The 26,774-nt window shown below is 39.0% G+C and overlaps 1 protein-coding gene across 1 annotated transcript; it reads left to right on the top strand.

Moving 5' to 3' along the window:
* Positions 1–23,132: 23,132 nt before the first annotated feature.
* Positions 23,133–23,594, top strand: LOC123459574 (serine/arginine-rich splicing factor 11-like). Its single transcript, XM_045146600.1, has one exon. It carries the CDS (start codon positions 23,133–23,135, stop codon positions 23,439–23,441), a length of 309 nt encoding a protein of 102 aa, XP_045002535.1. The 3' UTR covers positions 23,442–23,594.
* Positions 23,595–26,774: the final 3,180 nt, after the last annotated feature.

The raw sequence follows: 26,774 nt of genomic DNA, 5'->3' as shown, positions 1-26,774 counted from the left end.
TGCCCACCAAAATACACTCCCTCTAGGAGGCGTTAATTCCCAAATCTTCATCAGCTGGGAACCTAGCATTCAAAACACTTAAGGTTATGGGGTGGGGGGGGGGCATCTGAATCAAACCACTACATTCTGCCCCTGGCCCCCATAAACTGATAACCATACATGACAAAATGCAATGCATTCATCCAACTTTAAAAGTACCCATAGTTTAAACAATCCTAATGATGTTCAAACATCCTTATTATCCAAGGTCTTTTAACTGAGCCATAATACCAAAAACTCCCCCTAAAACCCACATTGGCACAGAATAAATACTCATACTGCAAAAGATGGCACTAGGCATAGCAAAGAAATATTCAACCAATACAAGATTTAAACAGGGCAAACATGAAACTCTGTAGCTACAACTCCAACAACTATAACCAGTAAAGTCTCCAAGTCTGATCATTCTATACCAGCAACAAATCTCTAGAGTTCCAATACTGCCCCTCCAACTAGGCTACTCACAATCATGGAAAGCTTCACCTAGGGCTGGCAGCTCTCCTTGGCAGCCATCTTGTGGTTCCAGAATCTTCACTGGATCTCCACTTCAACCCACGGTTTATCCTCAGAACTCCATCAAATCTCCATGCAGGCATCCAGCAAACCTGCTTCACATTGCCTATGGCCAGTTCCAAAACACAAGACTGTGTTGCAAACTCAATTACCCTCTCTTTCCTGCATTTCTTATACTCCATAATACCAGGTGGGGTGCCAATTTGTTAATCCAGGGGGGAACAAAGCAGACTTTGAAGGAAAGGACACTTCTTTAGCATTCTGGCTCTTTCAAAAGAGTCTACACTCTTCCTCTTGCTCCAATGCAGGTCAGCTGGCCCAATCTCCAAGGTTGTAATCTCACATACAATTGCAGCTAAACAGGCAGAAGTGTCAGCCCAAATATTGCATTTCTGTGCCATATCCCTCTGCTCACACTAGTCCATTTCTACACAATGAAACCCTGCACAAATTCTCAGGACAGGGGCATAACAGCAAGCCTATCACACAAACTGCTTCTAGCCCAGTCCAGGCAAAGCTCTTTCTCACCCTCTGTATCAGACAGCTTCAGGTTCACTGAGATGAACTTCTAGACCAGGCACAGTTATGGAGGAAGGGATATTTATTGAAGCCTACAGTTCCAGGAGAAGTTCCATAAATGGCAGAAGAAGCTGGCCTGCCTTCACAGGACCAAGCAGAGAAAGAGAAGCACAAGCCTAAAGCCAAAAGCCACACCACACAGGAACTTCAGTAACTCCAGCTAGGTACACTTTGCATATCTTTAGATTGAAATCTGAAACCCACCACCATACCTAAAGATCCACCAGGTGGCTGCAGATTGCAAACTACAAACAAATAAACAACTGAATATATTGGGAGCCATGTATTCTATTCAAACCACCACACCCTCATAAGCCAAACCTCACAGTCCATAGTTCTTACTGCACTCAGGTCTGAATTTGACCATAATAGTCCATGAAGCTGTACTTACAGCACTGCAAGGTGTCTCTTAGGCTAAGGTTTCAAATCCTTCCACATTGCTCTTGAAAATCAGCTACAAAAGGTCAAAGTCACATAGTCTGGTATCTAGCAGCAAATGACACTACTCCTCAGTACCAACATGACTGTTGCAGTCAGGTAGTGCATTGCTGGCAAAAATCACCTGCCCAAGAGCAGCTTTTTGGGGAAAAAAAAGGTTTATTTTGGCTTGCAGACTCAAGGGGAAGCTCCATGATGGCAGGAGAAAAGGCATGAGCCATAATAGGGTAGACATCACTCTATGGACAACTTAAGGAGGACAATAGCAACAGGAGAGTGTGCCAAACACTGGGAAGGGGAAATTGGTTCTAATACCCATAAGTCCACCCCCAACGATACACTGCCTCCAAGAGACATTAATTCCCAAATCTCCATCAACTGTGAACCTAGCATTCAGAACAACTAAGTTTATAGGGGAGACCTAAATCAAACCACCACACTATGCAATGCAAGAAACACTGGGATACATTAAAAAAATCAAAACTTGGGCTGTAGAGATAGCTTAGCGGTTAAGCGCTTGCCTGTGAAGCCTAAGGACCCCGGTTCGAGGCTCGGTTCCCCAGGTCCCACGTTAGGCAGATGCACAAGGGGGCACATGCGTCTGGAGTTTGTTTGCAGAGGCTGGAAGCCCTGGCATGCCCATTCTCTCTCTCTCCCTCTATCTGTCTTTCTCTCTATGTCTGTCGCTCTCAAATAAATAAATAAATAAAATCAAAACTTGTATTATTTTTTAATTATCATTAGATATTGACATATTTAGTATGTAAACATCACATGTTGGTACCATCCATTTCTTCCTCCCTGCCCCTTTTCTGAAGAGGCCTTCCTCATTGAGGATGCAAGTCAACCCCATGAGGATTGCAAGCCATGTATTATGGGGCAGCAGTCAGTTATGGGAGAGAAGCAATGTCTCTGTGCAAAATGTCCCAACTTGTAGTTCTAACAATCTTTCTGTCCCCTCTTCTCCAAGATTCCCTGAACCATGCTGGGAGCATTTTAAGTCTACTTCAGTGATTGGGCACTTAGGAGCATTTAGATGTCTGATTTGGTAGGTGATGAGTGTCCTCAGTATCTTTCTCTATCACCTTTGTGCTGATATCAGCTTAACGGAAAGCCCAGCATCCTTGCTCATTTCCCCAACTCCTCTGTGGTTTCAGCTGGGGCTGGGGTGGAGTTCACTGGGTCTCCTTAAGTCCAGTTCCCATCTGAAAAAGAGAAGCAGATTCTCCAATGAAGAGTGAGGTCAGTGCCAGTTAAATGGGATAAGTGTTATAAATTTAGACTGAATTTTAAGGGTTTAGACCCTTTTTATTAATTTTTTATTTTTCTTTATTTATTTGAGAGCAACACAGAGAGAAAATGGGCACACCAGGTACTCCAGCCACTGCAAACAAACTCCAGATGTGTGTGCCCCTTGTGCATCTGGCTAATCTGGGTCCTGGGGAATCGAACCTCAAACTGGGATCCTTAGGCTTCACAGACAAGCACTTAACCTCTGCATTAACCATATATGCAGCCCATATATAATTTTATTTATTTATTTTAGAGTGACAGACAAAGAGATAAAAAGGGAGAGAGAGAGGGAGGGAATGGGTGCATCATGGCCTCCAGCTACTGCAAATGAACTCCAGATGCATGCGCCACCTTATGCATCTAGCTTACGTGGGCACTAGGGAATAGAGCCTCAAACCAAGGTCCTAAGGCTTCACAGGCAAGTACTTCACCACTAAGCCACATCCCCATTCCATTTTCTTTTGTTAATTGGTTTATACACTTCTATAGTGCAAGGTTAATGGCAGCTTGACAATGGAAAGCAGAATAATTATCTGGATGTGATTCTGACTTGTTTCCCAGTTCCAGATATGGTTTCTTTTTTCTTTTTTATTTTTTTAAAATTCTTATTAGCATTTTCCATGATTATAAAAAAATATCCCATGGTAATTCCCTCCCTTCCCCCCCCACTTTCCCCTTTGAAATTCCATTCTCCATCATATTACCTCTCCATCACAATCATTATACTTACATATATACAATATCAATCTATTAAGTACCCTCCTCTCTTCCTTTCTTTTCCCTTTATGTCTCCTTTTTAACTTACTGGCCTCTGCTACTAAGTATTTTCATTCTCACGCAGAAGCCCAGTCATCTATAGCTAGGATCCACATATGAGAGAGAACATGTGGCGCTTGGCTTTTGGACCTGGGGTTACCTCACTTAGTATAATCCTTTCCAGGTCTATCCATTTTTCTGCAAATTTCAAAATTTCATTTTTCTTTACCGCTGAGTAGAACTCCATTGTATTAAATGTGCCACATCTTCACTATCCACCCATCAGTTGAGGGATAGCTAGGCTGGTTCCATTTCCCAGCTATTATAAATTGAGCAGCAATAAACATGGTTGAGCACATACATCTAAAGAAATGAAATGAGTCCTTTGTATATATGCCTAGGAGTGCTATAGCTGGGTCACATGGTAGATCAATCTTTAGCTGTTTTAGGAACCTTCACACTGATTTCCACAATGGATGGACCAGATTGCATTCCTACCAGCAGTGTAGAAGGGTTCCTCTTTTTCCACATCCCTGCCAACATTTATGATCATTTGTTTTCATGGTGGTGGCCAATCTGACAGGAGTGAGATGGAATCTCAATGTAGTTTTAATCTGCATTTCCCTGATGACTAGTGACATAGAACATCTTTTTAGATGCTTATATGCCATTTGTATTTCTTCCTTTGAGAATGATCTATTTAGCTCCATAGCCCATTTTTTGATTGACCTGTTTGATTCCTTATTATTTAACTTTTTGAGTTCTTTGTGTATCCTAGATATTAATCTTCTAACAGATATATAGCAGGCAAAGATTTTTTCCCATTCTGTAGGTTGCCTCTTTGCTTTTTTCACTGTGTCCTTTACAGTGCAAAATCTTTGTAATTCCATGAGGTCCCAGTGATTAATCTGCGGTTTTATTGCCTGAGCAATTGGGGTTGAATTCAGAAAGTCTTTGCCAAGACCAATATGTGGAAGGGTTTCCCCTACTTTGTCCTCTAGCAGTTTCAGAGTTTCAGGTCTGATGTTAAGGACTTTAATCCATTTGGACTTAATTCTTGTCCATACAGAGAGAGAAGAATCTACTTTCATCCTTCTGCAGATACATAGCCAGTTTTCCCAACACCATTTGCTTAAGAGGCTGTCTTTTCTCAAATGAGTATTTTGGGCATTTTTATCAAATATCAGGTGGCTATAGCTACTTGGGCACACTTCTGGGTCCCCTATTCTGTTCCACTGATCTATATGTCTGTTTTTGTGCCAGTACCATGCTGTTTTTGTTACTATGGCTCTGTAGTATAGGTTAAAATCAGGTATGGTGATACCACCAGGCTTATTTTTGTTGCTCAGTATTATTTTAGATATTCGGGGGTTTTTGTGATTCCAAATGAATTTTTGGATTGTTTTTCTATTTCCATGAATAATGCTTTTCGAATTTTGATAGGGATTGCATTAAATGTGTAGATTGCTTTTGGGAAGATGGCCATTTTCACAATAATGATTCTTCCAATCCAGGAACAAGGGATGTTTCTCGACTTTCTAGCGTCTTCTGCAATTTCTCGCTAGAGTGTTTTAAAGTTCTCATTGTAGAGATTCTTTACTTCCTTGGTTAGATTTATTCCGAGGTACTTTATTTTTATGATGCAATTGTAAATTGGAGTGATTTTCTGATTTCATCCTCTGTGTTAGTTCTTAGCATATATGAAGGCTACTGATTTCTGTGTATTTATTTTGTATCCTGCTACATGGCTGTAGGTTTTGATCAGCTCTAACAGTTTGCTAGTAGAGCGTTTAGGATCCTTTATGTATAGAATCATGTCATCTGCAAATAATGATAACTTGATCTCTTCCTTTCCAATTGTATCCCTTTTATGTGTGTCTCTTGCCTTATTGCTATGGCTAAGACTTCCAAAACTATATTAAATAGAAGTGGGGACAGTGGACACCCTTGTCTTGTTCCTGATTTCAGTGGAAAAGCTTCCAGTTTTTCCCCATTTAGTAATATGTTGGCTGTAGGCTTGTCATAAGTAGCTTTTATTATATTGAGATATGTTCCTTCTATTCCCAGTCTCTATAGGACTTTTATCATGAAGGGATGTTGGATTTCGTCAAATGCTTTCTCTGCATATAATGAGATGATCATGTGATTTTTGTCCTTCAACCCATTTATGTAATGTATTACATTTATAGATTTGCGTATGTTGAACCATCCCTGCATCTCTGGGATAAAGCCTACTTGGTCAGGGTGAATGATCTTTTTGATATACTCTTGTATTCTGTTTGCCAATATTTTGTTGAGAATTTTTGCATCTATGTTCATGAGGGAGTTTGGTCTGTAATGTTCTTTTTTGTTCTATCTTTGCCTTGTTTTGGTATCAGAGTAATGCTGGCCTCATAGAAGGAGTTTGGTAGAATTCCTTCCTTTTCTATTTCCTGGAAATGCTTAAGAAGCAATGGTGTTAGCTCTTCCTTAAAGGTCTGGTAAAATTCAGCAGTGAATCCATCTGTGCCTGGGCTTTTTTTAGTTGGGAGATTATTGATAACTGTTTGGATCTCCATGTTTGTTATAGGCCTATTTAAGTGATTAATCTCATTTTGATTTAATATAGGTAGGTCATGTAGATCAAGGAAATCATCCACTTCTTTCAGAGTTTCATACTTTGTGGAGTATATGCTTTTATAGTATGTCCCTATTTTTATTTGAATTTCTCTGGAATCTGTTGTGATATTACCTTATTCATTTCTGATTTTATTAATTTGTGTCTCTTCTCTCTTTCTTTTGGTCAGATTTGCTAACGGTTTATCAATCTTGTTTATCCATTCGAAGAATCAACTCTTTGCGTCATTAATTCTTTGGATTTTTTTTTTGTTTCTATTTCATTAATTTCTGTGCTAATCTTTATTATTTCTTCTCATCTGCTGATTTTTGGTTTCCCTTGTTCTTCTTTTTCCAAGGCATTAAGGTGAAGCATTAGGTCATTTACTTGCAACCTTTCTAATTTCTTTTTTTTTTTTTAATTTTTATTAAGATTTTCCATGATTATAAAATATATCCAATGGTAATTCCCTCCCTCCCCAACCCCACACTTTCCCATTTGAAATTCCATTCTCCATCATATTACCTCCCCATTACAATCATTGTAATTACATATATACAATATCAACCTATTAAGTATCCTCCTCCCTTCCTTTCTCCACCCTTTATGTCTCCTTTTCAACTTACTGGCCTCTGCTACTAAGTATTTTCATTCTCACGCAGAAGCACAGTCATCGGTAGCTAGGATCCACATATGTGAGAGAACATGTGGCGCTTGGCTTTCTGGGCGTGGGTTACCTGACTTAGTATAATGTTTTCCAGGTCCATCCATTTTTCTGAAAATTTCATAACTTCATTTTTCTTTACCGCTGAGTAGAACTCCATTGTATAAATGTGCCACATCTTCATTATCCACTCATCTGTTGAGGGACATCTAGGCTGGTTCCATTTCCCAGCTATTATAAATTGAGCAGCAATAAACATGGTTGAGCATGTACTTCTAAGGAAAGGAGATGAGTCCTTTGGATATATGCCTAGGAGTGCTATAGCTGGGTAATATGGTAGATCAATCTCTAGCTGTTTTAGGAACCTCCACACTGTTTTCCACAATGGCTGGAACAGATTGCATTCCCACCAGCAGTGTAGAAGAGTTCCTTTTTTTCCACATCCCCGCCAACATTTATGATCATTTGTTTTCATGATGGTGGCCATTCTGACAGGAGTGAGATGGAATCTCAGTGTAGTTTTAATCTGCATTTCCTTGATGACTACTGACGTAGAACATTTTTTTAGATGCTTATGTGCCATTCATATTTCTTCCTTTGAGTACTCTCTATTTAGCTCCATAGCCCATTTTTTGATTGGCTTGTTTGATTCCTTATTATTTAACTTTTTGAGTTCTTTGTATATCCTAGATATTAATCCTCTATCAGATATATAGCTGGCAAAGATTTTTTCCCATTCTGTAGGTTGCCTCTTTGCTTTTTTCACTGTGTCCTTTGCGGTGCAAAATCTTTGTAATTCCATGAGGTCCCAGTGGTTAATCTGTGGTTTTATTGCCTGAGCAATTGGGGTTGTATTCAGAAAGTCTTTGCCAAGACCAATATGGTGAAGGGTTTCCCCTACTTTTTCCTCTAGCAGTTTCAAAGTTTCCGGTCTGATGTTAAGGCCTTTAATCCATTTGGACTTAATTCTTGTGCATGGCGAGAGAGAAGAATCTATTTTCATCCTTCTGCAGATATATATCCAGTTTTCAAAACACCATTTGCTGAAGAGGCTGTCTCTTCTCCAATGAGTATTTTTGGCATTTTTATCGTATATCAGGTGGCTATAGCTACTTGGGCTTACATCTGGGTCCTCTATTCTGTTCCACTGATCTACATGTCTGTTTTTGTGCCAGTACCATGCTGTTTTTGTTACTATGGCTCTGTAGTATAGGTTAAAATCAGGTATGGTGATACCACCAGCCTCTTTTTTGTTGCTCAATATTATTTTAGATATTCGAGGTTTTTTTGTGATTCCAAATGAATTTTTGGATTGTTTTTTCTATTTCCATGAAGAAAGCCTTTGGAATTTTGATAAGGATTGCATTAAATGTGTAGATTGCTTTTGGTAAGATTACCATTTTCACGATATTGATTCTTCCAAGCCAGGAACAAGGGATGTTTCTCCACCTTCTAGTGTCTTCTGCAATTTCTCACTTGAGTGTTTTAAAGTTCTCATTGTATAGATTCTTTACTTCCTTGGTTAGGTTTCTTCCAAGGTATTTTATTTTTTTTTGATGCAATTGTGAATGGGAGTGATTCTCTGATTTCATCCTCTGTGTGTTTGTTAGCATATATGAAGGCTACTGATTTCTGTGTATTTATTTTGTATCCTGCTACATTGCTGTAGGTTTTGATCAGCTCTAACAGCTTGCTAGTAGTGTCTTTAGGGTCCTTTATGTATAGAATCATGTCATCTGCAAATAATGATAACTTGATTTCTTCCTTTCCAATTTGTATCCCTTTTATGTGTGTCTCTTGCCTTGTTGCTATGGCTAAGATTTCCAAAACTATATTAAATAAAAGTGGGGACAGTGGACACCCTTGTCTTGTTCCTGATTTTAGTGGAAAAGCTTCCAGTTTTTCCCCATTTAGTAATATGTTGGGTGTAGGCTTGTCATAAATAGCCTTTATTATATTGAGATATGTTCCTTCTATTCCCAGTCTCTGTAGGACTTTTATCATGAAGGGATGTTGGATTTTGTCAAATGCTTTCTCTGCATCTAATGAGATGATCATGTGATTTTTGTTCCTCAACCCGTTTATGTAATGTATTACATTTATAGATTTGCGTATGTTGAATCATCCCTGCATTTCTGGCATAAAGCCTACTTGGTCAGGGTGAATGATCTTTTTGATATACTCTTGTATTCTGTTTGCCAATATTTTGTTGAGAATTTTTGCATCTATGTTCATGAGGGAGATTGGTCTGTAATTTTCTTTTTTTGTTCTATCTTTGCCTGGTTTTGGTATCAGGGTGATGCTGGCCTCATAGAAGGAGTTTGGTAGAATTCCTTCTTTTTCTATTTCCTGGAATAGCTTAAGAAGCAATGGTGTTAGCTCTTCCTTAAAAGTCTGGTAAAATTCAGCAGTGAATCCATCCGGGCCTGGGCTTTTTTTAGTTGGGAGATTATTGATAACTGTTCGTATATCCATGTTTGTTATAGGTCTATTTAAGTGATTAATCTCATTTTGATTTAATTTAGGTAGGTCATATAGATCAAGGAAATCATCCATTTCTTTCAGATTTTCATACTTTGTGGAGTATATGCTTTTATAGTATGTCCCTATGATTTTTTGAATTTCTCTGGAATCTGTTCTGATGTTACCTTGTTCATCTTGATTTTATTAATACGTGTCTCTTCTCTCTTTCTTTTGGTCAGATTTGCTAAGGGTTTATCAATCTTGTTTATCCTTTCAAAGAACCAACTCTTTGTTTCATTAATTCTTTGGATTGTTCTTTTTGTTTCTATTTCATTAATTTCTGCCCTAATCTTTATTATTTCTTCCCGTCTACTGATTTTTGGTTTGCCTTGTTCTTCCTTTTCCAAGGCTTTAAGGCGAAGAATTAGGTCGTTTACTTGCGACCTTTCTAATTTCTTAATATAAGCACTTAGGCTATAAATTTACCTCTTAGAACGGCCTTCATTTTGTCCCAGAGATTTTGATATGTTGTGTTCTCATTATCGTTTGACTCTAAGTTTTTTTCTTTTAATTTTTATTAACATTTTGCATGATTATAAAATATATCCCATGGTAATTTCCTCCCTGCCCACCCTCACACTTGACCATTTGAAATTCCATTCTCCATCATATTACCTCCCCATTACAATCATTGTAATTACCTATATACAATATCAACCTTAAGTATCCTCCTCCCTACTTTTCTCTACCCTTTATGTCTCCTTTTTACCTTACTGGCCTCTGCTACTAAGTATTTTCATTCTCACACAGAAGCCCAATCAACTGTAGCTAGGATCCACATATGAGAGAGAACATGTGGCGCTTGGTTTTCTGAGCATGGGTTACCTCACTTAGTATAATACTTTCCAGGTCCATCCATTTTTCTGAAAATTTCATAACTTCATTTTTCTTTACCTCAGAGTAGAACTCCATTGTATAAATGTGCCACATCTTCATTATCCACTCATCTGTTGAGGGACATCTAGGCTGGTTCTATTTCCCAGCTATTATAAATTGAGCAGCAATAAACATGTTTGAGCACGTACTTCTAAAGGAAATGAGATGAGTCCTTTGGATATATGCCTAGGAGTGCTATAGCTGGGTCATATGGTAGATCAATCACTAGCTGTTTTAGGAACCTCCACACTGTTTTCCACAATGGCATGACCTGATTGCATTCCCACCAGCAATGTAGAAGGGTTCCTTTTTTTCCACATCCCCGCCAACACTTCTGATCATTTGTTATCATGATGGTGGCCAATCTGACAGGAGTGAGATAGAATCTCATTGTAGTTTTAATCTGCATTACCCTGATGACTAGTGATGTAAAACATTTTTATATGCTTATATGCCATTCGTATTTCTTCCTTTGAGAACTCTCTATTTAGCTCCATAGCCCATTTTTTGATTGGCTTGTTTGATTCCTTATTATTTAACTTTTTGACTACTTTGTATATCCTAGATATTAACCCTTTATCAGATATATAGCTGGCAAAGATATTTTCACATTCTGTAGGTTGCCTCTTTGCTTTTTTCACTGTGTCCTTTGCAGTGCAAAATCTTTGTAATTTCATGAGGTCCCAGTGGGTAATCTGTGGTTTTATTGCCTGAGCAATTGGGGTTGAATTCAGAAAGTCTTTGCCAAGACCAATATGTTGAAGGGTTTCCTCTACTTTTTCCTCTAGCAGTTTCAGAGTTTCAGGTCTGATGTTAAGGTCTTTAATCCATTTGGACGTAATTCTTGTGCATGGCAAGAGAGAAGACTCTATTTTCATCCTCCTGCAGATATATATCCAGTTTTCAAAACACCATTTGCTGAAGAGGCTGTCTCTTCTCCAATGAGTATTTTTGGCATTTTTATCGAATATCAGGTGGCTATAGCTACTTGGGCTTACATCTGGGTCCTCTATTCTGTTCCACTGATCTACATGTCTGTTTTTGTGCCAGTACCATGCTGTTTTTCTTACTATGGCTCTGTAGTATATGTTAAAATCAGGTATGGTGATACCACCAGCCTCTTTTTTGTTGCTCAGTATTATTTTAGATATGCGAGGTTTTTTGTGATTCCAAATGAATTTTTGGATTGTTTTTTCTATTTCCATGAAGAAAGTCTTTGGAATTTTGATAGGGATTGCATTAAATGTGTAGATTGCTTTTGGTAAGATTGCCATTTTCACGATATTGATTCTTCCAAGCCAGGAACAAGGGATGTTTCTCCACTTTCTAGTGTCTTCTGCAATTTCTCGCTTGAGTGTTTTAAAGTTCTCATTGTATAGATTCTTTACTTCCTTGGTTAGGTTTCTTCCAAGGTATTTTTTTTTTTAATTTATTTTTTTTTTATTTTTTTTGTATTTTATTTTTTTTGATGCAATTGTGAATGGGAGTGATTCTCTGATTTCATCCTCTGTGTATTTGTTGGTAGCATATATGAAGGCTACTGATTTCTGTGTATTTATTTTGTATACTGCTACATTGCTGTAGGTTTTGATCAGCTCTAACAGCTTGCTAGTAGAGTCTTTAGGGTCCTTTATGTATAGAATCATGTCATCTGCAAATAATGGTAACTTGATTTCTTCCTTTCCAATTGTATCCCTTTTATGTGTGTCTCTTGCCTTATTGCTATGGCTAAGACTTCCAAAACTATATTAAATAAAAGTGGGGACAGTGGACACCCTTGTCTTGTTCCTGATTTTAGTGGAAAAGCTTCCAGTTTTTCCCTATTTAGTAATATGTTGGCTGTAGGCTTGTCATAAATAGCCTTTATTATATTGAGATATGTTCCTTCTATTCCCAGTCTCTGTAGGACTTTTATCATGAAGGGATGTTGGATTTTGTCAAATGCTTTCTCTGCATCTAATGAGATGATCATGTGATTTTTGTCCCTCAACCCATTTATGTAATGTATTACGTTTATAAATTTGCGTATTGAGAACCATCCCTGCATCTCTGGCATAAAGCCTACTTGGTCAGGGTGAATGATCTTTTTGATATACTCTTGTATTCTGTTTGCCAATATTTTGTTGAGAATTTTTGCATCTATGTTCATGAGGGAGATTGGTCTGTAATTTTCTTTTTTTGTTCTATCTTTGCCTGGTTTTGGTATCAGGGTGATGCTGGCCTCATAGAAGGAGTTTGGTAGAATTCCTTCTTTTTCTATTTCCTGGAAAAGCTTAAGAAGCAATGGTGTTAGCTCTTCCTTAAAAGTCTGGTAAAATTCAGCAGTGAATCCATCGGGCCTGGGCTTTTTTTAGTTGGGAGATTATTGATAACTGTTCGGATCTCCATGTTTGTTATAGGGCTATTTAAGTGATTAATCTCATTTTGATTTAATTTAGATAGGTCATATAGATTGAGGAAATCATCCATTTCTTTCAGATTTTCATACTTTGTGGAGTATATGCTTTTATAGTATGTCCCTATGATTTTTTGAATTTCTCTGGAATCTGTTCTGATGTTACCTTGTTCATCTTGATTTTATTAATACGTGTCTCTTCTCTCTTTCTTTTGGTCAGATTTGCTAAGGGTTTATCAATCTTGTTTATCCTTTCAAAGAATCAACTCTTTGTTTCATTAATTCTTTGGATTGTTCTTTTTGTTTCTATTTCATTAATTTCTGCCCTAATCTTTACTATTTCTTCCCATCTACTGATTTTTGGTTTGCCTTGTTCTTCTTTTTCCAAGGCTTTAAGGCGAAGCATTAGGTCGTTTACTTGCAACCTTTCTAATTTCTTAATATAGGCACTTAGGCTATAAATTTACCTCTTAGAACTGCCTTCATTGTGTCCCAGAGATTTTGGTATGTTGTGTTCTCATTATCATTTGACTCTATAATATTTTTGATTTCCTTTTTGATTTCTTCATTGACCCACTCATCATTTAGTAGTGTATTGTTTAGTTTCCATGATTTTGTGTCTGCTCTATAGCCTTTCTTGCTACTGATTTGTAGTTTAATTCCATTGTGGTCAGATAGAATGCAAGGAATTATTTCAATTTTCCTGAATTTGTTAAGATTTGCTTTGTGTCCTAATATATGGTCTATTTTAGAGAATGTTCCATGTGCTGCTGAAAAGAATGTATATTCTGCAACCTTTGGGTGAAATGTCCTGTATATATCTGTTAGGTCCATTCCTTCTATGACCTCATTTAGTCCAGATGCCTCTCTGTTTATTCTTTCCCTGGATGACCTGTCAATTGATGAGAGTGGGGTGTTAATGTCACCCACCACCACTGTGTTTGGTGTTATCTGTGACCTTAGTTCTAATAGTGTTTGTTTGACGAATTTGGGAGCCCCCATGTTAGGTGCATATATGTTTAGGATTGTAATGTCCTCCTGTTGGAGTGTGCCCTTAATCAATATAAAGTGACCTTCCTTATCTTTTTTGACTAACGTCGGACTAAAGTCTACCCTGTCTGATATTAGGATAGCAACCCCTGCTTGTTTTCTAGGCCCATTTGCTTGAAACACCTTCTTCCAACCTTTCACCCTAAGATAATGTCTATCCTTTGTAGAAAGGTGAGTTTCTTGGAGACAACAAATTGTAGGATCCTGCTTTTTAACCCAGTCTGCAAATCTATGTCTTTTCGTTGGGGCATTGAGGCCGTTGATATTAAGAGATATTATTGAAAGGTGTGTATTTATGTTTGCCTTTTTTTTTTTTTTGTGGTTCCGGTTCTACCTGTTCTCTCTTGTGTTAACTAGTATTTAAGTATTGCTTGTTTTTTCTAGGTTCCTTATATGTGTGCTTTTCCTTTTCTTCAGCATGGAGGATTCTATCAAGTATTTTCTGTAGAGCTGGTTTTGTCTTCAAATACTCTTTTAATATGCTTTTGTCATGGAATGTCTTTATTTCTACGTCCATTTGAATGGATAGCTTTGCAGGATAAAGTAACCTTGGTTGACAGTTGTTATCTTTCAGGACTTGGAATATATCACTCCAAGCCCTTCTGGCTTTTAAAGTTTGTGTTGAATAATCTGCTGTAATCCTGATAGGCTTGCTTTTGTAGGTAACTTGATTTTTCTCTCTAACTGCTATCAATATTTTTTCTTTGGTATGTGTGTTTGGAAGTTTGATTATAATATGGCGAGGAGAGGTTCTTTCCAGGTTTTGTCTGGCTTGTGTTCTAAAGGCTTCCTGTATCTGCATTGGCACCTGTTTCCCAATTTGGGGTAAATTTTCCTCTATGATTTTGTTGAAGATGCCTACTATGCCTCTGGAGTGGAGTTCTTCTCCTTCTACTATGCCCTGAATTCTTATTTTGGATCTTTTCATAGTGTCCCGAATGTCTTGAAATTCCCACTCATACTTTTCTATAAGTTTGTCTTTCTCTTTGTTGGACTGCATTAGTTCTGCCACCTGGTCTTCTAGCTTAGATATTCTGTCCTCTCCCTCATCCATCCTACTGGTGAGATTTTCTACAGAGTTTTTTATTTCATTAACTGTGTTCTTCATTGCTAGTAATTCTGACTGGTTTTTCTTTATTATTTCTATTTCCCTATTTATGTCTTGTATTGCCTTCTTTATTTCATTAAATTGGTGTCCTGCCTCTTCTTTGATTCCTTTGATTTCCTCTTTGATTTCCTCCTTGATTTCTTCTTTGATTGTTTTCATGTGTTCTTTGACCTCTTTGAACATATTTATAATTATTCTTTTGAACTCTTTCTCAGGCATTTCCTCTAACTCTTTCTCACTGGAGGACATTTCTGATGCATTAATACTTTTAGGTGGATTTATATCGTCTTGCTTTTTAGTGTTTCTTGTGTTATAATGTATATATTTTTGCATCTTGGATTAAGTTAATGCTTGGATTTTCTAGCTATCTGTGTATTCTTAGCTGTATCAATTGATTTGATGTAATATATTTTCAGGGTAGACCTTAAGGTGTTAGGTGTGGCTCTTAAGACTCTCAGAGTATCTACAAAGATGTTCTTAGGGGTTGATTTTCCCTGCTATATGAGTATTCAAGCAGGGTGAGTGGAATAAAATACAGGTAGATTCTAAAATTTAACTAAACACTGTACACATTCAATCAAAAACAGCCCCGAGTATGTATGCAAGAGTAGTTATTATAATGACCAGATCCTCTATCAACAAAGAGGTTTAGATTTCTGGTCTGTTGAGGTATCCAAGTCAGCTTGTGACCAAGTGAGACCCTTCCCTGGTGCAATCCCAGTTACCTTGGGTGATTTTGGTCTCAGTCAAGTTGCAGCCTGGGTCGTCGGGATGCTGTTCTGATTTCTGGAGCTGGGCACTTGCTTTTCCTACGGGGCAAACTGAGCCGCTGCTGCTGCCTCTACTGCTGCTGTAGCTGCCACTGCTGGAGCCACCACTGCTGCTGAAGCTGCTGCTGCTGTGTCCACTGCCGCTGCTTCCCCTGAAGCTGCTGCTGCTGCCGAGTCTTCTGCTGCTGCCACTCCTGGGTCTGCTGCTGCTGGGGCCGCTGTTACCGGTGCTGGAGCCACTGATGTTGCTGCCGAACTCTGGTCCTGCTTGGGGTCCCGTTGTCAGCCCAAGTTGGCGTGGCCGGGTCCCGGGCCGCTGCTCTGTTCGCCGGAGCTGGGCTCAGGCAGTGGGGGAGGGGAGGGAGCCATGGCTGCTCTGGCTCTCTCGCTGCTCCACATGTTCTTCTACCTCTCGGTCTGCTCCTCCGTTGCTCGCTGCCGCTCTCCCCCATGTTTTCCAAGTTGCAGAGAGCGCGGTTTGAGGGGAAGCTCCCGCACCTCGCTTTTCCTGCGGCTCGAGGCGTGTCTGGCGGCTTTCTGCTGCGCCACGGCCGAGGCGGTTGGCGGAGCTGCCGGAGCCGCTTTTCCCGCCTGTGCAGGTTCTGGATGCTCTATAACTCTTCTACTTCTCTGCTGCTGCTTCAATTTCCTATACACCTCACTTTTTAGTAAAAGTGTGTATTTTGCTGAGTTTTTTGGCCTTTTTCCCCCCTTGGCTGCTTTGGCGTGGTACCTACGCCGCCATCTTAACCAGAAGTCCAATTCATTAATTTCTGATCTAATCTTGATTATTTCTTTCCATCTGGGATTCTTTGGGTTGGATATTTCTTGTTTTCCTAGTGCCGTTAGGTGGACAGTCAGGTTATTGATTTGTGATCTCTCTGTCTTTGTAATAAAGGCATTTAGGGCTATGAATTTTCCCCTTTTTTCTGCCTTCATTGAGTCCCCTAAGTTTTCTTAGGCTGTGTTTTCATTATCATTCAAATCTAGGAATTTTAAAATTTCCTTTTTGATTTCTTCCACAACCCATTCATTGTTTAAAAGTGTGTTGTTTAGTCTCCAGGAGTTGGTGGTGTTCTTGATGTGTGTCTTGTTAATTTCTAGCTTTAAAGCATTGTTATCTGACATGGTGCATGGAGTTACTTCAATTTTCCTGACTTTATGAAGGCATGCTTTATGGCCTAATATATGGTCAATTTTGGAGAAGGTTCCATGGGCTGCTGAGAAGAATGTGTATTCTGAAGAGTTGGGGTGAAAAGTTTTGTAGATTTCCTTTAGATCTAGTTGATGTATGATATTGTTGAGCTCTATTATTTCCCTGTTAATTTTCTACTTGGATGATCTGTCTATTGATGATAGTGGAGTATTGAAGTCTCCAGCTAGGATGGTGTTGGTGGTTATTTCTGTTTTATTGTTAAGTAGATTTTGTTTTATAAACTGTGGTGTCCCCATGTTTGGGGCCTAACAGTCCAGGTTTGATTCCCTAGTACCCATGTACAGTCATATGCACAAATTGGCACACACTTCTGTAGTTCATTCTCAGTGGCAGGAAGTTCTGGTACCCCTATTCATTCTCTCTCTCTCTCTCTCTCTCTCTCAAATAAATATAAAAATGGAAACCAGGGATGGAAGGGATGGCTTAACCTTTAAGGTGCTTGCCTGCAAAGCCATAGGGCCCAGGTTCAATTCCCCAGGACCCATGTGAACCAGATCCACAAATGGCACATGTGTCTGGGGCTTGTTTGCAGTTTTTAGAGGCCCTAGTGCACTCCTCCATCTCTCTGTGTCTCACATAAATGAATGAAAAAATTTTCCAGCCATGCTTTAGTGATTTAGTCTTATTTATTGGTTATAGACAAAGAGAGGGAAATAAAGAGAGAATATGAATGCCAGGCTCTCAAGCCATAACAAATGAACTCCAGACACATGCACCACCATATGCATTTGGAGAATCAAACCTGGATCCTTAGGCTTCATAGGCAAGCACTTTAACCACTAAGCAATCTCTCTAGCTCTGAATTTTAAAAAAAAATTTAAGGAAAACCAATATTTTGGTCACTTCTGCTGTTCTCAAGCCAAGGAGGCTCAGGAGATGATGGGACACTTATAAAGGGTCCTTCAACTCTGGCAAACCATCTATTTTCTTAGGGAGGATATAAAGACCCAGATATTGGACTCCAGATAGTCTACAAGAGGAGAATCAAAACATAATGGAAGATCCTCAGTGCATTCAAAGGAAGCTACATGGTCAGCATGGCCCTGACTCATCCTAGCAGATGCCACAAATGTTAAGCTGCAGAGCTCCTCAAGTCCTAAAGCATTTCTTAAAGGGCTGTAATTGACCTTAAACTTTGTATAGAAAGTTAAATTTTGGCTACCAATTTGGTTTTAAGCACATAGAAAGAAAAGTATAGCCAGGAAGTAAAGTGCTTACTCAGAGTGACATCTTTGCCATTATCAACATTATATGTTACTGACAATTCTAATTTGCTATGCAAGATCAATAAGAACAGGTTCAGACCGTGGCAAACACCACAAATGTTATTGGGTGAACAGCTTTAGAAATGAATGTAATGATCTTCATGGTGAAAGTTAATTATGCCTATCATTTCTGGTAATATTTCTGTTAACTTTTAGACCTTGTGTGCATAACTTTATCTCATCTTCTTTACAGTCAACTCACATTCAGATGGTCCTACAACAATCTAACTCCATCTACCTGGGTCCTCTCAGTCACTCTTCAAGGCTAAAAGTCTACAAGAATGGAAACCCTGAAAAACCTCAAATTTACACTCAATGTTCACTTCCCCTTAATACCTTGCACTTATTCTTTCTCCCCAGTATTTTCTTCCAAGACTGTCTTCCCACACTCTACCAATGCACTTTCTGGGTCCCTTAGACAGACCACTGGAGAAGTTTCCAAGCTGCAACACCCAATGGTCCCACTCAATTCTAAGCAGCCATATCAATCATTGCCCCAATTTCCTAATGGAAGTAGGGGTTGCTTCTTCAGAGGGGTTATTGAGGTAGTTTAGGCTCTTTAAAGTAAAAGCAGGAAAAGTTCTTGAGCCTGCCCTCGAAGTCTTCACTTTCCTAGAGGTGAGAGAAGGATCTGGCTTCTCCTTGCCTCTAAAGGTGTTCCCTATATCTGTTTTTCATAAATAATCTGAGTACTTCCCTAGGAAGGAGTTTCCCTTTTCTAGAATTAAGGTTCTTGGGAGGATTACACCTGAAACTGGTATTGTGGTTAGTTAGCCCAGATCCCAAAACTTGGCTTCAGAAGGGGTTAGCTCAGCCCCCACTCAGAACTTATAAATGATACCAATTTAGTCACTAGGTAGGATTTACCTCTTCATGTCTTCTCATGGACAGGAGCTCTTGGTACTCTAGGTTTTACTCCCTCCTGCCTTCTCATGGGCAGGAGCTCTCTGTGCTCTGGGCTTCACCCACTCCTGGTTTTATCCAGGCAGAAGCTCTTCCTGCTGTTACTTTAAAAAGAATTAAAATTCAGGGCTAGAAAGGTGGTTCAGTTTGTAAAGTGCTTCAGTTATCTGCAGGTTCAGTGTGAAATTCTATCTCAAAAAATAAGGGAAAAGTCTAGGAAGATGATTCAGCAGTTAAATACACTTGCTTACAAAGTCTGATGGCTGGCATTCAATTCCCCAGGACCTACATAAACCCACACAAAAAGTAACACTTGTGTCTGGCATCCCTTTGTTGTGGCAAGAGACCCTGGCAAACATAAACACACACAAATAATAATAATAATAATAATAATAATAATAATAATAATAATAATAAAAGAATATTTGGGCTGGAGAGATTACTTAGTGGTCAAGAGACTTCCCTGAGAAGCCTAAAGACCCAGGTTCAATTCCCCAGTACTCACATGAGCCAGATACACATGGTGGCACATGCATTCATTTGCAATGGCTGGAGGTCCTAGTAAACCAATTCTCTCTCTTTCTCTCTCTTTCTCTGTCTCTATCTCTCTCTCAAATAAATGAATAAATAATATATTTTTTAAAGAAAAGAATATTTAAAAATTAATGTGGCAAAGCTGGAACCTCTTCCCTGTTGACTAGCTGTCAGAAAGCTGGAAACAGCTATGCTGCATACAGCCCTTTGGGAAAGATAAGACAACAATGTTAAACAGGAGTGGACCCTGCAAGCCTTAAGATTGGTCAGATAGACCAAATGTGCCAAATGGTGCATGTCCGTTATGAAGGAAACCAACCATTCTCTAATTGGACTGGAGGCCCACTCCATAGAAGGGAATACATACCTAGGACTGGAAACCAACTCAAAAACCTATAGCTGGGGAGGCCACGAGACCTAGGGGCGTAACACCTGGTGCTCTTTGGCTAAATGCTTATATTATGCCCATCAAACTGCCCATTAATCACTTTTTAAAATGTTTATGCCCATATATTAATGCTACTCTCACTTTTGGTTAGGGAAGCTTCTCTTTTCAGATGGCTGTAAACACTGGGGTGACTCAAAAGTTACCATAGTTCAGTGAAGTGTCAAACGCTCAGACATCTCTATCATACCCTCCAAGGCTCAGGATCCATTGTAGAAGAGGTGGCCAAAAGAATGTAACATTCCATACAAATGCTGCAAAGTATGCAATGTTCTCAACAGGACATGGAAAATTCTCCAAAATAGACCATATATTAGGACACAAAGATAATCTTAACAAATACAGAAAAATTGAAACAATCCCTTGTTATCTGAACACAATGGGATTAAACTACAAATCAGCAACAAGAAAAACTACAGAGCATACAGAAATTCATGAAAACAAAATAGTAGTGCACTGTTGAATGATGAATGGATCACTGAAGAAATCAAAAAGGAAATCAATAAATTCAAAGAATCAAATAACAATGAGAATACAACATACCAAAACATATGAGACACTTTTAAAATTTGTTAATGTAGGCAGTTAGAACTCAGTGCCTACATTAACAAATTTTAAAAGTTGCAAATAAGCTTCACCTTAAGGCCTTGGAAAAAGAAAAATAGGTAAACCAAAAATCAATAGACAGGAATAAATATCAGGGCAGAAATTAATGAAGTACAAACCAAAAAACAATCCAAAGAATCAATAAAGAGTTGGTTCTTTGAAAGGGTAAACAAGATTGATAAACCCTAAGTGAATCTGACCAGAAAAAGAGAGAATAGACAAAAATTTATAAAATTAGACATGGAAAAGACACCATTACAGCAGATACCAAAGAAATTAAATCATAAGGATATACTTTAAGAATATGCCTCTAAGTTTGAAAATATGAAAAAAATGGATGATTTCCTTGTTTCATATGACTTACCAAAATTAAATCAAGATGAGATAAACCATTTAAATTGACCTCTAACAAGTACAGAGATCCAAACAGCTACAAAGACTCTCCCAACTAAAAAGACATCCAGGCAGAGATGGATACACTGGCGAATTTTTCCAGACCTTCATGAAAAAACTAAGACCACTTCTCAAACTTTTCCATAAAATGTAAAGGAAGGAATCCTAACAAACTTCTACAAAGCCAGCATCACCATGATACCAAAACAAAACAATGACAGAACAAAAAAAAAAGAAAATTACAGACCAAACTACCTTTATGAGCATAGATATAAAAATTCTCAACAAGATATTGGCAAACATTGTGGATGGTAGGCCCAAGCTGGAAGTGAGGGTTACAGGTCAGTGTCCACTAAGAAATTGAGGAAGAACATAACTAATATACAAGAGTTAGAGAGGAGAGACATAGAGGTGAGAGGAGGAGAGGGAGCGAGGGAAGATGTAGAAGATTTAGGTTAGTCTTGATCCTACCCTTTCCAGTGTCTTGTGGTTCAGGTGTTTCCTGTAAGGGTCTAGTGAAGGTTCAGCCATTTGGTCTGTCTTTTAGGAAGTAGAATTTTATGGTACCATTGCCGTTTGGGTCCAGATTACTGTTTTCCACCCTTCAATTCCCTCCCTACCCTCCCATCCATCCTATTGTCTAGTCCATGAGGTGCTTGCTGGGTATGTAAGGTATCTTGGGCAGATTCAGGTTAGGTGTTGTAGATGAGTGAGACTATGTGTCGATTTTTTTTCTGTGATTGGGTAAGTTCACTGAGAATGATCTGTTCCAGGTTCAACCATTTTTCCTCAAATTTCTTTATGTCGTTTTTTCTTACTGCTGTATAGAATTCCATTGTGTAGATATACCACATCTTTGTTATCCATTCTTCTAATGATGGACATCTGGGTTGATTCCAGCTTTTAGCTATTACAAATTGAGCCACTACAAACATGGTTGAGCAAATCTCTCTGGCCTTTGGTTTGAAGGTTTTAGGGTAGATGCCCAGCAAGGGTATAACTGGGTCTGTTGGTATTTCTATAGTTATCTTTTTCATGAGTCTCCATATTGCTTTCCCAAAACAATGACAGACTTCTGTCAGAGTACTTGATGACCCACCAAAGGCCAGTGGTAAGACCCTATTGCTCAAGACTCCATACGCAGCTGACACGTAAAATGGAATGACATGGCTGGAAGCCAGGAGAGAGTCAGTCCCCAGATAGTCAGCGTGTCTAGTGCCAGAAGGTGCTACATAGGCAACTGTGGGAAATGACCAAGATCTGTCCAAGCAACTCATTGTCTAACCTATTTAGCAACAAATAACCTGATGTGATGCCCACACAAGTGCAATAGTGGCACACAGCCATGGTGAGGACCAACTGCTCTTGATTTGGCTAACTGATCCACTCAGTGGTACTAGACCCATAGCTGGAGCTGGGAAACAAGTCAGAACCATACCCAAACACAAGCCCACTCTACAATATCAAGCTACCATCAATCACAGGGTATAAGAGGGCCTACACCTATCAAACTGTCTATCAAAAAAGTAGTGTTATCTCAATTTTCCGGGTGCTAACTTACTCTCTGTTGGAGAATCTGCTTCTCTTTTTCAGATAGATGCAGATCCTAAGGAGAGAGCTGCCCCAACATACCTCAAAAGGGGCCCAACTGATACTAAGGACAATTGGTGAAACAAGCAAGGGTGATGTTTTCCTGTGAACCAGACACCAGCACAAAGGGGGAGGAGACCAATGCAGAGAAAAATCAACTCCTACCCAATCAGAGAGCCAGAGCCTCAGAGGCCCCCAACACCTCAGCACTGAAGCAGACCAAAAATGAACCCAACATGGCTCAGGGAAATTTTGCAGAAGAGGGGGTGGAAAGAATGTCAGAGTCACATGTTGGGTTGTGATTTGCAGAGACATTTATCATACCAATAACTGGGGGCTAACTCCACAATGCATGACCCATTTACATCAACAAGAAGGGTCCAATGGGAGGGGGTAGATCACAGATGAGCCTAAACAATGGTACCAAACTGCCTGTATTTACTGAAAAGAAAACTAATAAATTAAATTAAAAGAAAAAGAAAAAGAAAAGATATTGGCAAACAGATGCAAGAATATATCAGAGTTCGTCGTAGACGTTGGTTGGGGAGGGGGCGGGAGGCGGGAAGGCAGCGGAATCGGGATGAACAGCGGCGGCGGTGGCGGCTTCGGCTTGGGTTTAGGCTTCGGCCTTATCCCTACGGCGGTGATTCAGGTGACGAACCTGTCGTCGGCGGTGACCAGCGAACTGATGAGGACGCTTTTTTCCTTCTTAGGAGAAATCGAGGAGCTGAGGCTGTACCCGCCGGACAATACACCTCTTGCTTTTTCCTCCAAAGTATGTTATATTAAGTTTCGTGACCCATCAAGTGTTGGTGTGGCCCAGCATCTAACTAACACGGTTTTTATTGACAGAGCTCTGATAGTTGTTCCTTGTGCAGAAGATGACTAGACTGGCCAAGGCAGACCTGTTTACACTTGCCTGAGTTAGGCACTGTTTGCCATGCCACTAAACCTGCCGCCAAGTGAATCCTTCATTGGGGAAATGAAATCGGAGTCTGAACCGCAGAAGATGGACGCCCTGTCTCTGTTTTTTTATTGTTTTACTTTCATTTCTTTTTATTTTGTCCCCTTTTTTTTGTTTCTGTTTTTGTTTTGTTAAATCTCTTTCACTTTAACTTGTGAGCTGGTTTTCCAGTTCTTTGTAAATGGTATTCCATTAGGAGTTCATAATGTGTTGCAGATTATATTGGGAGATGATTAACAGCGAAACCTTAAGTAAACTAAATTTTTGTTGAGTAAGTTAGACTAGAGTATTGTGACAAGTTTAGTGTATTTTGAATTGCTGTTTCTAGACTTAACAAGGTACATTTTGTTCTTGGAACATTAAAACACTTGTAAGAATCTTAGGAACACAAATCTGGTCTCAGTGCAACATTTTTGTAGGTTTTTTTTTTTTCCAAGTGGACATCTCTCATAGAAACCAGCTGATGGCTTCTAAGCTTCATCCTTCCCCCAGAACTGTAGGCATATAAAATCATCAAGAAAACAGTGCACTTCTTTGAACATTCTGGAGGTAGGGGAAGGGCCTTTCACTATTAAGATGGTATTCATTTTACAACCTGTTCCCTTGTCTTTTGTTGCCTATGTGGGGAATGGAGAAACTATTGACTCTTTATTTGCATGCTTTTTTTTTTTAATTTGATAGAATTTTTGTTGAAACTTTGATGAGGGTTACTAGCTCTTCAGTGGCTTTTGAGTTAAGAGTCATAGTGAGAGATGTTTGTCTCCATTTTCTTTGAAGAGTGGTTTGGAGAAAATGTCAAATGCTTTTTTAAAGAATAAATTTGAAAGCCGGGTGTGGTGGTGCACACCTTTAATCCCAGCACTGGGGAGACAGAGGTAGGAGGATCACTGAGTGAGTTCAAGGCCAGCCTGGGGCTACAGAGTGAGTTCCAGGTCAGCCTGGGATAGAGTGAGACCCTACTGCAAGAAAAATAAAACCACAGAAAGAATAAATTTGATAGAATTATGTTTTGGAAATTAGCAATGGAACTTTTTTCCAAAAGTGCCTTTAGTACAATCACAAAATCCTAGTGAGCCTGTGGTGTTTTACTGATTACTAGGAGGTTATTGTCATGAGAGGCTGTGAGCATTTGACAGCTACTGATAGAACTGAGACTTAATAAACCTAAGAAGTCAACTTTTGGCCTATGTTGAATCCCTTTTTTGTTTGTATAGTCTCTTGATAAGTGTGGGTAATTTGCTTTATTTATTGCCAAATAATTCCAAATTTGGCACATTATTAGATTGGAATTCATATTTTTACATATATAAATTAGGACAATGAAGCACAGGGTTTACACCTCAAGACTACAGTGGATTTATCAAAGGTGTTCAGGTTTAAACCTTTTACAAATAGCATCTATTTGTAACAGATAAAATGAATGCAATACCAATATAAATAATATAGTATATATGTGGTAGATATATATGTTAATGCTAATAATTAATACATATACAGTAGTCTATTGTTACTTGATATCTTCCGTAAGGTCTACCTTGTTTATCTTTATGCATGTTAAGGAATTTGTTCTCCAGAATTTATATTGACAGAATAAAATAACTTTTCAAAATTAATAAAAAAAAAGAATATATCAGAAAGATTATTCAGCCTGATGAAGTAGGCTTTATCGCAGGGATGGCTCAACATATGCAAATCAATAAATATAAAAATGGACTGAAGACAAAAATCACATGATCGCCCAGCTCCAGACCCAGAAGCAGAGGTGGAAGCCGTGGCTCTGGCTCCAGCAGCAACAGCTCCAGCACTGGCAACAGCGGCTCCAGCAGCGGCGGACCCAGCAGCAGCAGCTTCAGCAGCAGCAGCGGCAGTGGACCCAGCAGCGGTGGTTCCAGCAGCGGAGATGCCAAACTGCAGGGCCACATTTGCCAGGCTTGGTTTGCCCTGCAGTAAAGGCCAGTGCCCAGCTCCAGAAAACAACACAGTGGTCCAGTGACCCAGACAGCATACTTGACTGAGATCAAAATCATCCAAAAAGGTAAATGGGATTGCACCAGGAAAGGGTCTCACTTGGTCACAAGCTGACTTGGAACCCTCAACAGACCAGAAATCTTAACCTCTTTGTTGATAGAAGATCTGGTTGTTATGATACCTACTCTTGCATAAATACTCGGTGCTGTTTTTGAATGAATGTGTACAGTGTTTAGTTCAATTTTAGAACCTACCTGTATTTTGTGCCACTAGGCCTATATGAATACTCCCAATAGCAGGCTAACTCACCCCTAGGAACAAATTTCTAGATAATATGAGAGTATCAAGAGCCACACCTAACATCTTAATCTCCTACACTGAAGATATATAACATCAGATCAATTGACACAGCTAAGAATACCCACCTAACTAGAAAATCCAAGCATTAACTTAATCCAAGATGAAAAAATATATACATTATAACAAAAGAAACACAAAAATCAAGACAATATAAAGCCACCAAAAAGTATTAATATATCAGAAATGATCTCCAATGAGAACGAGTTAGAGGAAATGCTTGACAAAGATTTCCAAAGAATGATTGTAAATATGTTCAAAGAAGTAAAAGAGGAAAACAAAGGAATCAAAGAGGAAATCAAAGGAATGCAGGAAGACACAGGACACTAATTCAACGAAATAAAGAAGTCATTACAAGATATAAATAAGGAAATACAAATAATAAAGAAAAATTGGTCAGAATTGCTAACAATGAAGAACACAGTTAATGAAATAAAAAACTGTGTAGAAAATCTCACCAGTAGAATGGATGAAGGAGAGGACAGAATATCTAAGCTAGAAGACCAGGTGGCAGATTTAATACAGTCCAACAAAGAGAAAGATAAACTAATAGAAAAGTATGAGTGGGAATTTCAAGATATTCAGGACACTATGAAAAGATCAAATATAAGAATTCAGGGCATAGTAGAAGGAGAAGAATTCCACTCAAAAGGCATAGTAGGCATCCCCAACAAAATCATAGAAGAAAACTTCCCCCAAATTGGGAAAGAGGTGCCAATGCAGATACAGGAAGCCTTTAGAACCCCAGCCAGACAAAACCTGGAAAGAACCTCTCCTTGCCATATTATAATCATACTACCAACCCACAAACCAAAGAAAAAATATTGAAAGCAGTTAGAGAGAATAATCAAGTTACCTACAAAGGCAAGCCCATCAGGATTACAGCAGATTACTCAACACAAACTTTAAAGCCAGAAGGGCTTGGAGTGATAT

Source organism: Jaculus jaculus, chromosome 3, assembly GCF_020740685.1.
Source record: "Jaculus jaculus isolate mJacJac1 chromosome 3, mJacJac1.mat.Y.cur, whole genome shotgun sequence".
In the NCBI taxonomy this organism is placed as follows: Eukaryota; Metazoa; Chordata; class Mammalia; order Rodentia; family Dipodidae; genus Jaculus; species Jaculus jaculus.
The sequence above is the reverse complement of the archived record's forward strand: the minus strand, read 5'-3'. Positions and strand labels throughout refer to the sequence as shown.